Raw genomic sequence first — 16,566 nt, forward strand, 5'->3', positions numbered from 1 at the left:
AATATTGATGTCAATTTAATGACTTTGTAGTGAACTGCAGCGTTACTGGGGATTTCAGGACCTTGTCTTAGACTTGTGGTAGCGGGAGATCAGGGCCGCGCGCGTCTAACATTACATTGCACAATTGTTTGCATTATGCTTGCCTTGAATAGGTTAATGCAACACTGCATGTTGCAAAGTCAAAGAACGACGCTCGCTGCTATTCGTCTGTCAGCTATTCTGAGTTTGAAAACAATCAATGTGGTATCTATCATATCGCGATATATCTTACTTTCTCGCCATTCGATGAAGGGTGGTGATATTGAACAGGACTGAACAACATGTCAAGTAGTTCTCCCTCTCGCTTGGTAACTTCAGGGCCTGCCTCATGGTACGCCTCCTACATGCGTGGATCAGGGAATTACAAACATCTTTTTACATTCACTAGCAATAGTATATTTTGTCTAGCAATTAAAATGCATATGGTTCCGACTGCACTTCAAAAATATGTAGCATGCATATGCATGGCACTGCCGCAATGAAAAATAAGAAAAGTCTACATGAACTAAGATGAAATACATTCATCCAAATACTCAACTCAGCATTACCGGTACAAGCAAAGGGTCAAAGAGAAATCAAGGCAACAAGTTAAGGACCCGCATAACATATGACAGAGAACTACATTTAAACATTCCAAATTGTGACAATCGTAGAGCCATATGTGTAACCTTCGTATCAGTGACCATCTTTTATATGTAGAATCTGGCAGGCATAGCCGTACCCCTCTACAAGATAGATTATTATTATTTTTTTGATAACTCAAGTATTGAAGATGAAATGTATCTCTTACTAGACTGTGTAATGTATGAAAACGAGCGTCAATTGTTCAAATCAATACAGCTTGACAAGAGATGTAAGACAATATCAAAGTAGGATACATTTAAGTACTTGTTGATGTCATGCACAAATGTTTATGTAATGTAATAAAGTCGCCATGTGTTTAAAAAAGAGAGAAGCCACCAGAACTTAGATGTGCGGTAGTACATTTTGTATGGTGCTTAGTATTACGTTAGATTTTAGTGTTAACTTCATCATTGTTTTTCTTTTCTCTCATCTTCATTACACTGTGTATGGGCACCTATGCATTTATCCCCCCGGGGCATGAATATGCAATAAAGATTAAAAGTATTGTATCGACAGCACAACACTGGCAAAACCTACCGGATTTCCCGCTGATTTTATCTACCCATTGACTCAATTTGAAGACAATATTGTTAATTTTGAAGAAATATGTTTTAGTGTATCACATAAATAACTTTCCAGGGCTTTAAATCGTCCGTTATCTTTCAATTTTACGTCCAACATCATACATCGCTCGTTCTCATTTAGATGTACACATTTTGTAACTTCATTTACCGATTGAAGTAAGACGTTCCTGACATTAAGATTTGCCACATATAGGCTGCCAAACTGTCGTTTTTAAGACGACTTAAACTTTTTCTGCCTTTAAAAAACTTCAAACGGTAACGCAAGTTACAAAATGTGTACATTTAAATGAGAACGAGCGACATACGTCCATAAGAAAACATAAAAGCTTCAATGCGTCATGGTTGGAAATGCTGTTATTGTTGTCAATCTGTTCTTTTGCTGATACCCATTCCGTCGACTCAAGTTGCTGATAACGCCTCCCCAGACTACTCGGACGCACAGTTTCTCCTATGTTCTCCAGGTGCCTTTCGTCGGCGCACAACTGTGCACTGAGACAAGCTGAAAGACTAAAGTAAGAGATTGACGTATAGTTGTTGGTAGGAGACCACCTTCGCCGTAGCATGCCTCTCCCGACCTCTGTGAGGTATTCATGGTTATTCATGATATATAATATACTCAGAAACAACAACGTGTATACGCAGCGTGACAATGCTTTGAATCATACCTGAGGCTCGTATCAAGTGGAAAGAACATACGTCTATCTGTCAGTAATTTTCACAACTGGAAACACTTTCACCCAAAAACAACTAGTGAAAAATCAGATAGGCAAGGAACAATGACCACTTACAACTCGACGTTACTTCAAGGGTACCCTGAATGAACTGAAAATAGTCCTTGAGCATCGAACCTAGATTAAATCTAATTTTTGTTATTGTGAAGATAAGCCTTGTGAAAAGTCTGAATGCATCGAACTTTGCGCCAATATAAAAACACTTATTCTGAAATAGTTAGTTTTAGTACATGTTAAGAAGTAATTGCAGTTACATGTACCTTTCCGTCTTCTCTTTAAGCTCCACCTCTATCACGTTGACCTTAGATTTTAAGTCAAGAACACGTCGACAAAGGACATGGTTTTCTTCTTGAAGACGATTATTTTCCCTTTCAAGGTCGTCAACCCTGTTAACCGCCGTTTGCTCTTTAGTAAGTAAAAACTGGTCAACTGAGGTGCCCTCCTCAATGTGTTGAGAACCATTACTTTCCTTGGAACCTTCACTGGAAGAAAACCAGTTACCCATCATTCAAACATACGTCACAGACCTAGCGCCAAACGAACGTTTATACTAAGTACATACAACGTGATCCCATAACTACGGTAGATGTGCGGTCCTTATTATGCAACAGTGGAGTGTTCTTGTGAGGTCACAGTTCAGGGTGCATGTCTATCACACCCCAAGAACAAATTAACTTTTTCTGTGGTAGGAGGCAACGATAAGCATGCCGAGAGGACGTGCTGGTCCGAACTCCAGCAAGGCCAAGCCGACCAGGGAAAAAGCTACATGCACATCCACCAAGAAAAAGGAGCCACGGCCAACAGCGGCAAATACAGACGTACAATCGGGAAAGACGCGTGGTGCAGTAGGAACGTCACAAAGGCAGCCAGACCGACGCGGAAACAATGTCAATTTTACTCCAGTGACTAATGATGCAGAAGCTACGAAGAAAGGAAAACGTGGAAGCACGACAACAGTGTGCCAAACAGAGAGTCAGAAGGCAAAAAAAGACCAAAAACAAAAATCTGCGCCGTTAGACAAACCAAAGATAGAAACCCAAGTTCTTTATGAACAGAAAGATGTGGAACACAGTGGTACAAAAGACGAACTTGAAAAGGCACGTGAAAAACTAAGTCAGCAGGACAGCCAGCTAACAGCCTTGCAAGAGGCTGTTGCGGACCTTAAAAAGCGAGAAAAGGAGCTACATGAACAATCGCTAACGGTCGAAGCCCTCACGAAATATTTTGACGAACAAGCAAACATCAAATTGGAAACCGTCAAGAAAGAGGCAAAACACAACGAAGCCTCAATCAAAGACCTGGAGATGGTAGTTGCCAAGAAAGAGAGGGACCTTGACAAGCTAAGGACGTGTATTGTAACTGAAAACCAACGGCTGCGAAATGAGTGTGAAAGTCTTGAGGCAGAGCACAGAAAAAAAGAGCAAGCATTGGAAGACGAGAGAATTGGCTTAAATCAGAAAATCAATGATCTGCAAAATGAACTTAAGGCGATAATCAAAACTGATGAAATGCGGAATGACCAAGAGAGGGAACTTCAAAAGTTAAGGACAGGAAACCAACAGTTGCGACGTCAAGCTGAAAGACTTCAGGCCGAAATAGATACCCTTCGGCACCAATATAAAGAAGCTAAAGAGGAGGCAGACGATTCTCGATACAGGTATGCAGTAGGAATGTAATTCTGATTAATCAGAACCTGCTTCTCATTGGAATTCTCGTCTTTCAAAGTACACAAAGACGCACACTAATACGCGCACACACACACGCGCACGCGCGCACAAACTCACACAAACAATGTACTCATGCCCAGATGCACACATACACACACACATAAATGCATCCATATACACTCTATTCCACACACACAGACGCACACACCCACACAGATGCACACACACACACAGACGCACACACACAAATACACAGACGCACACACACAAACACACAGACGCACACATACACACATACATGTACACATATGCACATGCATACACGTTGCCGTGGCGTCCTGAACCTAAATACCTTGCCCTCGGTTAAACAGCTGTAAGAGGCCGAACTTTTAGAATCTCATAAGCATCTGTCTCTGAGTATCGGATGTCATAAAATGTGTATAATAACATACATGTATTAGCCCATTTCAACACTTCAGTATTGTTTGATACATTGTTGCTAGTAAGCTTTTGCTGATTCTGTCAGGACGCTCTTTCAAATAGATAATTGGCAGAATTTTCGAGGTTAGCTATCAGGCGAAATTACATTTTGATAACGTTTCTGATAGATCAATCATCAGATATTCCGTGGTCTGTTCAATATTTCTCAAATATTACTTACCTAGAAGAAAGAGGTAACACGACAGTCGGTACCATCCAATTTTTTTTCTAATATAGCCAACCAACATTGTCCATTAAATCATCACAGGGAACAATTCTGTTAGGATATCAGCTGAAAAAGGATTGTTACTTATCTTCTAACCAGGCTTTCTAAAGAGTTGGGCATCAAGCTCAGTGCTAACGAGACAGACCTAGAGAACATCTCAGTGAGGCACAGACCGGCAAAGGTCGCTGAGGAATTTGAGCAGATGGAGAGCAAAGAATGGGTGGACGCAAAGGAAGTTCTTGATGACAGATTTGACGACGAAAAGATGAACATACAGATTTTACTGGATTTGTTGAAGGTATGCTAAGTCCCCCATTCCACTTGACAGTGATCTCGCTGCAAACGTGACTTCGTCATTTTTCATTTGTTATCCGTGAAATTCATTGAGCGCTCTGTCAAAGTTTACGTTACAGCACGATCGCAGCGAGGTCGGCGCCCTAGTAGAATGGAGGTGTAAGTTCTCGTCACTGCATTTCATTCTTTGTCACTGCCTACTATGACTATGTTCTTGATAGATGGTGTACTTTTTGTATAGTCGCATAAAGTGTGAAGGAAGCAACTGTATTCAACACAACAATGTTTCAACATAACTAACGTGCTGCTGGTGACATTAAAGCCTTGCCAACCATGTCGTCCCTTAGTTCGCCTGCAAACGTGCAAAAGAAATCTTCCACGAATTTCTCACCTCTGAGGCTGACCGTCTACTCTGCCCTATCGCGACCGTGACCGGCGGCGTGTCCATGACACAGGTATTAATTTGATTGTTTCGTCCCCTATGTTTTTGTCGATAATCCAGTAAATTAACTATCATCTCTTTTCTCACCCTGCGGTGATCGTCGTCGTCGAGTAAAAAAAAAACATGGAAATTAAGCTCGTCATGTACATAACTTATGATTTTTTTTTAATAATGTTGTCGCGGCAGAATGTCGGAGGTCCCCCAGAGGTAACCGACTCCATCCTGAAGGAAGTCGCGGTGTTCCTGAAGGGGACATGTGGAGGATGTGATGTGGCATCACTAACTCAGGTAATCTAATATCAACAGACAACTTTGAAGAATGAAAAATCAGGTTGCTTTGCGATACATCAGAAATAACTGTTTCTCGTGAATATTTCTGGTCCCATCCATAAATAACTGATAACGTTAAAGATAATATATCGTATATTAGAATCAAACGTAGGAAGTATTATCTAAAATATACAGTTTTAGAGTCAAATATCTACTACTTTTGGACAATCACTGAAATTTATATTTCTCTTTGGTTCCAATTTCAATCTAGATTGTGATCAATCAGGCGAAGGAGGGAAACGGCGAAGCCATCGCCCAAACTCTACAGCATGCAAATGTGAGATCATTTGTGCAGGCGTGCTGCCGCCTGGCATGGCAAATGGCCGTCCAACAGCCGCCACTGACGGTCCTGACATCCAACAAGCACTATGATGAGAAATGTCACCAGCTTTGGTACACCAGTCCACCTCCTAGTAGAGCTCCTAGCAGAAGCGAAATTGACTTCTATGTATGGCCTATCTTATGTCAGGCAAAGAACATCATTAAGAAGGGCAGGGTGTGTTTAAAAGCTATATAGTGGTAATTGCTACTACTTGCTAACACTCAAAACAAATGGATATTGTTCTAAATGAAGTTTTTGCCCTATGCAGGATTAACACTGAGGGTTTGGTAGGCAAAGTATAGTTTCCTCTCAAAAGGCTTTTGGCTATTGCGGTCCTTAAACATTTAATTTTTCTTTGCTCCGTCTAAAGTGGTTTCCTTTTTCGGCTAAGGAACTCCTGATATTGTCTACCACGGGGCCGACCACCGGCCTTAGGACCTCAGATATGTGCAGGTATAGTTGGATGATATCGTACGATTGCAAATAAGATAGCCCAGAAAATGGACACATATTTGGCTAAATAGAACTAACGACCTAACAGAGAACAGAGAATAGATCAAGCAACTCGAAAGAGCCAGACGTTATAAATACCATCGACAGTTTAAGAAGAATGTGAAGTAGATCCTGTTTGAGTTAGAACTGGTCCACAGCTGCAACTACATGTTTTTGTCAATTATGGTACTTCATGGTGAAGTGAAATGACTTCAAACTTGAGGCATCCCCCCCCCCTCCCTCCGAAAGGTAATTGGTCACATTTACAAGTCAGGGAAGCCAAAGGAAGACCCTAAGAGACGTAGAAAATGCATGTCCCTTAACATTTCCCTCTTTTTTTGCTTGATTGTTTTTGGAACTTTCCACAGCGACCCGAAATATATCTTTCTTATTTTGCACTGTCCCAACTTTTTCAATGTTAAAAATGTTACCACGTTGGATGACTCTTATAACAGGCTTATAATATGATAATTTCTTTAATGATCTCGACACAGGGACATGAGATATACATCTTTTATACTCATTTCCATTGAAAATGGTAAACTGTAATCAAGGCTGATGTTTGCAAGCCTATGTAAAGTGTGTTACAGGATAAAGCGGAGCTTCTCTCAGTGAAGAGATGTGGAATGTAAGTCACTATATCTCTTCATTCCTCACATCTGCAGACAGTTGATTTCTAATAAAAGCTGACAATACATTTGAAGTCTTATTACCTTATTAGATATTGAAATAATAGTTCCAGATAAGACAAGCTAAGTGTTGCAACTAATTAGATTTATGATCTTGCTATACTAGCACTGTCAAAAGTAATAAGACAAACTTAAGATGGTTCTATTTTAGAATACACAAATGGGACCGCTAACTCATAAAAAAAAGCTTGCAGACATACAAGTCTTCTGGCAAGCAGTGATCAAAAGTATGTAAATGTCCTACAATATGCGTGCGACACACGAAACAACAGTTAGAAATCAGCCGCGACATACAAAGTTGTGATTGAACTCAAAGTTCAGGTTGTAACCGTACGCGTGTAAATACACTATACCCCATCATGATTTATCAGAGTAGCATAAGACTTTCTACCCTGGAAGCCCAGACTAACACCGGGTCGCTAGTGATTTCTTTCGGCGGCCTAAGAACAGTCAGCCCGCCCGATCTTAATCAACGCTCCGGGGAGTTGTAGCCCGTGGGAGTGGACCCCTTTACCTAAGGGCTGGTCACCTCTCCGGCTAGAACTCCCCCGGTGCGCTAATTACGGTATCGGCGGGCTTGTACGCCGAAGGCATTGGCTAGAAGGTACCGGCTAAAGGGAACCGGCTATAAGAGTCCTATAAGGCCCGATAAACAGTCTGGTTCCCAGCGTGAAGACTTTCTGACCATGGTTTTCGCTACTTATGTGCATAATGTTATTATCATGCGTTTTGTGCCGAATAAGCCACAAGCCCACAACCTTACTGTTTATACTTTTGTTGTCATTAGCAGTGGATGAATAAAAAGTATGCTTTTGCACACGCACAAAAGAAGACCACAATTGGAACCAGACATGTAAAAGTTAAAACAAAATGACCTTCAAATAAAAGGTGAAAGGACATAAGCAAGCAATGACTAACACTTATGAAAGTAAAAACAAAACGACACTTAAAACTGAAATGATAAATACCTTAGAAATGAGACAAACAACTTTTCAAATTAAAGACAAGACGGCCTACATCACGTGAGACTAAAAGCAAGACATTACAGATGAGAACTCGCATGACGTAAGCTTAAAATATATAAATGGTTTATTCAGGAATTGACATACAGAAATAAAAACAGCATTGCAGCCGATGTTACCGTCTTTCCAGTAAACCGGCTGAATTACGCAGTCTTAGAATTAAAAGTACAAAAGAGCACACTCAAAAAATCGGAAAATATATACAAAAGACAAAATGTACAACCAACAGTAGCATATATAACAGATTACACCTTATAAATTGGTGTTCAGTAGTTGGGTTAAGTATGGAATAGCACAACGTTTGTATCTGTCTGATCTTGTGAAAGGAATGGTAAGCTGTAACCTCCCCTTGTCACGATGTCATCGACATTACACATAACATTGTCGTAAAGGGGGCAATAATAATATGAGAAAACAAACCTAAAGCGCCTGCAACTTAATATCGGAGGATGGAATGGAATGGGGGAGGGCAAAACAAAATGGCGCAAAACAGGAATAGAATTATCATGAAACGAAGCCATTCCCGCATTTTTCTTCTGTCCTTACCTTAGAATATGCACATTAGATGACTCCACAGTATTAGGGCGATCATCAGCGTTAAAACTACGAACGTAATTTGCATCAGAATATATCTGTTATACCCGTACCCCCGTTCTACTAAAGCCTAGGTTACACATAGCCGAACATGGCCTCCCGACTCTCCCCCGACCATGGTTGGAGTGATTCGGGAGTGATTCGGGAGCTAGCTCGGTTGGCGTTCGGCCGAGTCGGCTGGCGTTCGGCTGAGTCGGCTGGTGTTCGGCTGCGCCAGCCGAATGTTTTGAAAATTTCAAAACATTCGGCTCTGGACGGAGGGTCTGAAATGGGTCGGCTGGTGTTCGGCTGGTGTTCGGCGCGGTCGGCTAGTGCTCGGCTGGTATTCGGGATTGAGTCAGTAGTAAAATTAGAACCTTAACCACGCCAGAAACACTACTGACTTACTCCCAACTAGTTTCCAACCTACCCATAACTCACCCCAAGGCCGTAGACAAAACTCTGCTAACTAATTCTCAACCAAGTGACTACTATCGGAACGTGGGCGAATCACCCCCGACCTTCACACGACCAAAAACAAAGAAGAACACTAAAAGCAGTATTAAAGCTAGCCATGATCCGAATTCGATCTCTCGGTGATGTTAACAACATAATAGAATGGATTATTTTAATTAAAACCGAAAATGACCCCTCTTTTGAAAGTCGCTGAATATGTCCATTTAAATTCGTGAGAGGGTCTGCAATCGGTCGGGGTTTAGTCAGGAGAGATTCGGCAGTCTGCGGCTAGAGGTCGGGATGGTTGGGAGTAAGCTAGAAAGCATTCGGGGCCCATTCGGGAGTAATTCGTGTACTGGTTAGGAGAAGATCGGCGCATCTTCGGCGCATGTTCGGCGCCAAAGATAGGCGTGGCCCAAAAACTGGTCAGAATGCTCCCGAACTACCGCCGACCTGAGTCGGCTAGCGTTCGGGAGCCATGTTCGGCTATGTGTAACCTAGGCTTAAGGCGGCGACATCGCTGCGACATAAAATTTGACAGAGCGGTCAACGGATTTCAGAGATAAAAAAATAATATTTTTTAAAGATTTTTTTGCGTGTTGTCTTTTCAGTCAAACTTTTACATCTTGCATGATATTCCAATTATGACGTCAAGGTTAACACAAAGTCAATTTAGGTAGTTCGGGAGGCGTCTGACCAGTTTTAGGTCACGCCTATCCTTTGCGCCGAAAATGTCCACCTCCTAACCAGAAAATGACTTCGGCTCGTGATTGTTGGGAGTAGTTTAGAAAGCATTCGGGGCTCACTCGGGAGTAATTGATTTACCGGTTAGTTGATGGTTGGGACATGTTCGGCGCATGTTCGGCACCACAGATGCATAGACGTGACCAAAAAGCTGGTCAGACTTTTGCCGGCCTGGGTCGGCTGGTGTTCGAGAGCCATGTTCAGCTATATGTAACCTGGGACTTACCACCGCGCATGTCAGATGGCTGTATGCTCATTTAAATGCTCATTGGCTGGGACAGAACGTGCGCCTGTGCTTTGTGGGTCTCACAATCTAAAACACTGGGTCTACAAAGTAACTAATCATTGAGACTTCGTTCTCTACGGCTACGAAGACTAACAGAACCCAAAATGGCAGAATCCATGGATCTTCGCCGGCTCCTACAATTACTGGAAAATTTAGGGGAATTAGAACAGGCCTCATCTCGCGGAAAGAGAGGCAAGTGTCTACTTGTAGCCGCGATTGATTTCGGAACTACGTTCAGTGGCTATGCCTTTTCCCTCACCTCTAGTAAAGATAACATCATTATGAATAAGAATTGGGGAAGTGAATCGGGTTTTCTTGCCCACAAAACCGAAACCTCGGTGCTCCTCAGCCCTAGCGGAGAATTTAAGGCGTTCGGCTTCGAAGCTTCCAAGAAATATGCAGATCTTGAGGAGAGTGACGCTAGGAGACACTACTACTTTCATCGTTTCAAGATGAAACTTTACGCAGAGAAGGTAAGGGGCTTTATACCTTTGTCTAGATATTTGTTTACAAACATGTTTTAGAAACGATGGACTTTTTCATCCTACACCCTACCTAAGAAATAAAGCAGGGGGAAATATCTGAAAACTGAGGTATAGAATTGTTCAATACTAATTCCCTTATGTTTGAATATCATTGACATTGCCGCTGTAATTCTGTGTTTGAAAACACATCAATAAAAGCCATTACTGATTTCAGGACGATATCAAGCGAAGGAAATACATTTTGAAGACAATAATCAAGTGTACACTAAATTTTGTTTTAGAAGCTGACCAAGGACACAACAATCAACGATGTAAATGGAAAACCGCTACCAGCAATCGACATTTTCGCGCACGCCATGCGGTACCTGAAGGACCATATGCTGAACGCCATCAAGAAGACAGTTTCTGATGAGACAACGCTGAGAAATGACGACATCTCTTGGGTACTGACTGTTCCTGCCATCTGGGACGACAGTGCGAAACAGTTCATGAGACAGGCCGCCTACAAGGTCAGTTTTAACGTATCGCTAACAGCTTTATTTATTCCCTTTCCATAGGGGAATATAGATTCTGTCACTTCCATGTAACGTTAATATTATATTATATTGATTGATATGTCGTAATGATACGCAATGTCAGTTTGGATGGCACTGGATGATCTGTAGTAAAAGACTGATTCCAGACTGAATGTCTTGACATCACAAGGGCACTCTTGGAAATTAGTTACTCTGTTAACTGAAGGGACTACCCTTAAGATTCGTAAATAAATAAATAAAACTAAAGAGAGACACTGACATCCAAGTACAGCGCTAACGCTAGTTCACTATTATCCGGGATAATTTCTGGTAATAGTCAATTGACACCAATCTGGCAAAACAATAAACCATCATTTATTTCTGTTACATGCCGATATTATTGGTTATCTTTGTCACTGATCCTGTACATGTTAATTTTTTTTACCTCTAGTCCTGTTGATACAAAAATATTGCAATTCTAAAGGGCCACCTGTGGTGTAGAGTGAGCTTTTTGTGGGGGCTAATTACTTTTATAAAGCACCTGTTGTTCCTTTCGTCGGTTGAAGAGAGTGATAAAGATATAAACCTGTGTAAGCCCCAAAAAAATCAAGACAAAACGGCCGTTAGGTTCCACACAGGTACGTCGCCAAAAAACCACTTTGTTCCAGGGAACGTACAATCCTCCCATGACGAGGTCAGTCTGTTCCCTTCTGGGGTGGACTGTTTTCAGTCGAACCGCAGGTCACCGTAGAACGCTTTATTGTCTTTTTTTACGGCGTTTGTCGCGTCACGATTTCACCCCGTTGCATGGGTGTAAACAACCGCCCGTGGTGCAGCAAAAAGACCTCGGACCTACATAATGTTTATACTTTTTTCAAATCTACAGGACTTGCCCAGTAAAACTGTGTAGATATTTCGTGCATTGCAAAATAACAGCGCTAGCGAACGCTGTGGCTTTCGAAACATTAGCAATTTTTTGTCACTTTATTTGTGCTCGTCTTTTTTACAGTTCACCTAGATCCAATTAGCTATTTCCACAGTGTGATAGTCCATATCTTCATCTTTATATTGATACCAAAGTTCCTTGATTAATTCTAGGAGCAACGGGTTTGCCCCGAAAAAATAGTACAGCATGTCAGTTTTAGGGCGTCTTTTTTTTTTAAGGAGAAATTGAACACTATGACCTTGCACTATGAGTTACAAAGCGTAGACATTATGTTCTGATATTAGCATACGTGCACAAGAAGCCCAGTTTTTCTGGCTTCTGTATAATGTTAATCTTTTTCAGAAAATGTATTTGCAACTGCAAGAGTTAGACGTTATTTTTTTCTAAACTTTTCCAAACACCGACTGAAAGTGGCAACACTGCGCCTGTACTCGCCTGACCCCACGGCTAAAAAATCGACCATACCGTCTGGGTTCCATCGCTCGAACGCTGGAGTTCGAAACCATTGACTTCAAAATTGACAGTTTTGCAAAGTCGCTACCTTGTACTTAAACCCTCTGTCTGTGTGTATTTGAATATTATCATGTCACCTCTTATATTGCAGGTGGTAGCCGTGACCATGCAGCTTCTTATACCAAGAAATGAAAAAGACACCTCGCGAAATGTATCAAAATGTAACCAAAACGCTGGATAGTGTGCATCGGTAGCTACATTCAGGCCCGAATTTCACCACCATGATTTGCATGTGGTCGCAGTTTTTTTCGGGGCAAACCCGTTGCTCCTCAAATAAACCAAGGTATTTTGGTATCAATTTCAAGGTGAAGAAATGGACTATCACGCTATGTGATTAGCTTGTTGGATCTAGGTGAACTGTAAAGAAGACGAGCACAGATATATTGACCAAAAATTGCTAATGTTTCGAAAGCCACCGCGGCCACTGTCGTTTTGCAATACACGAACTATCTACATAGTTGTACTGGGCAAGTCCTGTAGATATGAAAAAGTATAAACATTATGTAGGTCTGAGGTATTTTTCTTGCACCACAGGTAGTTGTTTACACCCATGCAACAGGGTCCAACCCAGGTCCGGCCGTGACCCGGCGAACGCCGTCTTAGAGAAGGCTGCGCAGAACCGATGCGCATAGAGCTCTGCGGTTCGACTGTTTTTTTGGAGTCTTCGAATACAGGGTTATCGCAGGGTTCTGAATTCGTTAGTTTGCCAAGTTTGTATTTCTGGCGGTATCATTGATGTTGCATCTAGCACATATCCCTGAACACCCCAGATATATGTTACCCTGCGGATGAAAGTGAAGTAGCGTTAATATCTTTGGATATTTTAGGTTTTACAAGATAATGGCAGATTACAAAAGAAAGGCCCTGTTGATACTTGAGCGTGTGTAGCAGACCGTTTCCTCTCTTACTGATAGATTTGAATTCCCCGTTTGAGATATTTGTATCTTTACAGGCTGGGCTAACCAGTGAATCTAATGAAGAACAACTCCTAATCGCACTGGAGCCAGAAGCAGCGGCGGTATTCTGTTGTCGCGACGCAACAGACAACCAGTTCGTAGACGTTAAGCCTGGAGACCGATACATGATCGTAGACTGCGGGGGTAAGTACTTGCCGGTCTGCTTTGTAGTTTAAGCCCCCTCTCACCGGACCCGCGCCACGCCGGCGGTATTGGCAGCGCACTCAACGAATTTCATTGACAAAAAACGAATATTTTATATATAAATAAGCTGTGTTTGTTATGTTGTCTTTTTGGTCATACTTGTACGATTTGAATGATATTCCCATTATAACGTCAAAGGTAACACAAATCCTCCAGTTTAGGACGCAGCGACGCCACCAGCGTGCCGCGAGTCCAGTGAGGGCGGGGCTTAAGTTATAACTTGGCTTCATCTTCTTCCGCCTTCAGTGCGGACAGGTATATGACTAACTATCAATTGTGCCAAGCACGGTGTGACGCTCAACTATAGCTACATGTGTACGGTACATTTCTATTACAGGTGGAACTGTGGACATTGCTGTACACGAAATCAGCGAGAACAACCAAGCCAAAGAGGTGGCTACAGCATCCGGAGGAAACTGGGGAGGTACGAAGGTGGACGAACAGTTCTTCAAACTGCTGGACAACATCTTTGGTGCAGACATAATGGTCCAGTACAAAGTAGCGCACCCAAATGAGCACCTCAATCTCCTTAACGAGTTTGAGACAAAGAAGCGGTCCACTGGCCCCGATGATTCTGGGGTAGTGGCGGTTCACCTGGGGTTTAACTTTTTTCAGTTTTACCCTAAACATAAGGGGGGACGCACCGTGCAGCAGGCTATAAAACAGTATAACTCACAGCAGGTCGCGTTCTCCAATGGGCTGATTCGAATGAGCCACTCACTGATGAAATCGTTTTTCACGCCAGCCATCGAATCAATAGTGAGCCATCTCGATAAGTTGGTGAAACAGGAGAAAATCATGCCTCTGAAGTACATATTCATGGCGGGTGGCTTCTCCGAATCTCCCATACTGCAGCACGCAGTCAAGGTGAAGTTTGAGGGTGTATGCAATGTGATTGTCCCCGACGGGTGCGGGCTGGCCATAATCAAAGGTGCAGTCATGTATGGCCACAACCCTACTGCCATAGCGGCTAGAAAGTCCAAATATACCTATGGAACTGCTGTCTGTACGCCATTTCAGAAAGGGCACCACCCAGCTAGACTAGGGGAAAGCATTGATGGCGAATTTGTGTGTACTAAAGTGTTTTCAAAGTTTGTCGAGGCAGGGCAGCTAGTGGAGATGGGGGAGGTGTCAGAGCACGTCTTCTCTCCCGCCAGACGGCTCCAGCGTGCCATGGGCATTGAAATATTCAGAACTAAAGAAAAAGAGGTGCAGTATTGCGATGAAGAGGGTGTAAGCAAATGTGGCTATGTAGTTGTGGGCCTACCGCCCCCTCTAGCTGGGATTACCCGTGATGTCCTGGCTACAATTACCTTCGCTGAAACCGAGATAAAGGTTGAGGCATATTCATTGGGTAGCGGTCACAAGGCATCTACCAAAGTTGACTTTCTGCAAGATTAGAATTCAATATCCTGTTGGTCTTTATTGACCACTGAATAGTATACAGACAAAGCTGTCAATGACAAAGCTGTAACGCAACAGATCAGTCAAATTAAGATGAAAACAGGCCCATACTTACAACTATCAACGTTGCATTACCTTCATTGATAAACCAATTGCCTTTAAAGAATGGCAAATATGACTTTCAGGTCCAATTCATATACTGTAGCCACTGTGATCTAGACCAAAAGTGGATACAGGCTGAACTACAATCAATGTTCCCCAACACATATTTTCTTTGAGCTTATATCTTGGAAAAGGCTGTTGACGGAAAGGAATCAGTGGCACGGAGAAGACCATAACTAGGGTTAGATAGTTCCGACATAATCGTGCTCTGGAGCAGTTGAACATTGTCTGTAGTCGTCGAACGGCTCACTGTAAAAAAAAGAACCCGAATACATGTAGTAATTACATTCTTATTGCGCATAACAAATACAACATACAAACGAATTAAAGATCATTAAACACTGTAGTACCGTGCTCCAGCTAACGCTTATGTTAACGGTACTACCAACAAAATACCATCAATGACATAAGCACTGGAACGGGATCGTCATTATGAATATGTATAACAGAGGTTATGACAGTAAAAAAAACAATAAGCTAAGTATTAAGCATTTGGCCCACCGTGAGGGGATTCCACCCAATCGTTACCAACGTTTACGGCCTTGTTTAATCTATTCGCTTTGTAGCTTCGATACAAGTTCTATAGCACATTTTCATTTTATTATAACGCCCGTTAAACTTGTGACCAGCCCAATGAAAATGACTAGGTGAACGTAATATCCATCGATAATTCTAATCTCTAATAAACAAGTGAGTATATAATGACATTCACTTGTCTTTCTTACCTCTTTAAGTGACTTACTGTAGATGCAGAAACTTTCGCGGTAGGTTTATGTTCGCGGTTTTCGCGGCGACGTTTTGCCAAGAACTTAAGACAACCGCGAACATTATAGCGCTGCCGCAAACTTAAAACCACCGCAAACACTCTATTTCGCCTTAGCGCGAACTAAAAACCACGCGAACTTAAATGCATTTACAGAAATATGCAAAGAAGGCTCTTATTTGCATAACTTATATGAATTCATTATCTTCTTTTTCTAATCACACAGTAATCCACTGTGATCTGCTGGTGCAGTGGTCTAGACACTCTGCAGCTGCAATCAGTCCAAATCACATATGTTGCAAATATCCTACAAACTATATTAGCATCTCATTAAGTATGCAAATAATGTCAAAATCTACACAATCTAAGATATTCACCATTATCTATCCTACATGTGTCACTAATGTGACTATGCCATCATTCACCACTGACGGATTATAGTTGTCTCATTATTTATGTAAATCAGGTAATGATTTTCATTACATTTGATGTTCCTCTCAAAGACATATTTCTACTGAGTATGAAATTCATGTCAAGATCTACCCACATAGTAGATATCAAGACAACCCATCCAGCCGTTCTCAAGTTGTCGTGCAAATCGCACAATCAATAAATCC

At 42.0% G+C, this 16,566-nt stretch overlaps 2 protein-coding genes and 1 long non-coding RNA gene across 3 annotated transcripts; 2 read left to right on the plus strand and 1 right to left on the minus strand.

Moving 5' to 3' along the window:
• Positions 1-259: 259 nt before the first annotated feature.
• On the minus strand, positions 260-2,533 carry LOC136436059 (uncharacterized). The gene is made up of 3 exons (XR_010755998.1): positions 2,239-2,533; positions 1,553-1,754; positions 260-379 (listed from the first exon to the last, which is right to left on the minus strand). It is a non-coding gene; the product is annotated as an uncharacterized lncRNA (long non-coding RNA).
• Positions 2,534-2,682: 149 nt separating this feature from the next.
• Positions 2,683-6,928, plus strand: LOC136437141 (dynactin subunit 1-like). The gene is made up of 4 exons (XM_066431620.1): positions 2,683-3,635; positions 4,451-4,649; positions 4,993-5,100; positions 5,274-6,928. The coding sequence occupies exons 1-4, from the start codon at positions 2,683-2,685 to the stop codon at positions 5,382-5,384; spliced, it is 1,371 nt and encodes a 456-aa protein (XP_066287717.1). The 3' UTR covers positions 5,385-6,928.
• A 3,004-nt stretch (positions 6,929-9,932) lies between these two features.
• Positions 9,933-15,088, plus strand: LOC136436057 (heat shock 70 kDa protein 12A-like). The gene is made up of 4 exons (XM_066429760.1): positions 9,933-10,474; positions 10,768-10,995; positions 13,413-13,560; positions 13,958-15,088. Exons 1-4 carry the CDS (start codon positions 10,106-10,108, stop codon positions 15,019-15,021), a joined length of 1,809 nt encoding a protein of 602 aa, XP_066285857.1. The 5' UTR covers positions 9,933-10,105; the 3' UTR covers positions 15,022-15,088.
• The last annotated feature ends 1,478 nt before the right edge of the window (positions 15,089-16,566 follow it).

This window comes from Branchiostoma lanceolatum, chromosome 6 (assembly GCF_035083965.1).
Source record: "Branchiostoma lanceolatum isolate klBraLanc5 chromosome 6, klBraLanc5.hap2, whole genome shotgun sequence".
NCBI classification, from domain to species: Eukaryota; Metazoa; Chordata; class Leptocardii; order Amphioxiformes; family Branchiostomatidae; genus Branchiostoma; species Branchiostoma lanceolatum.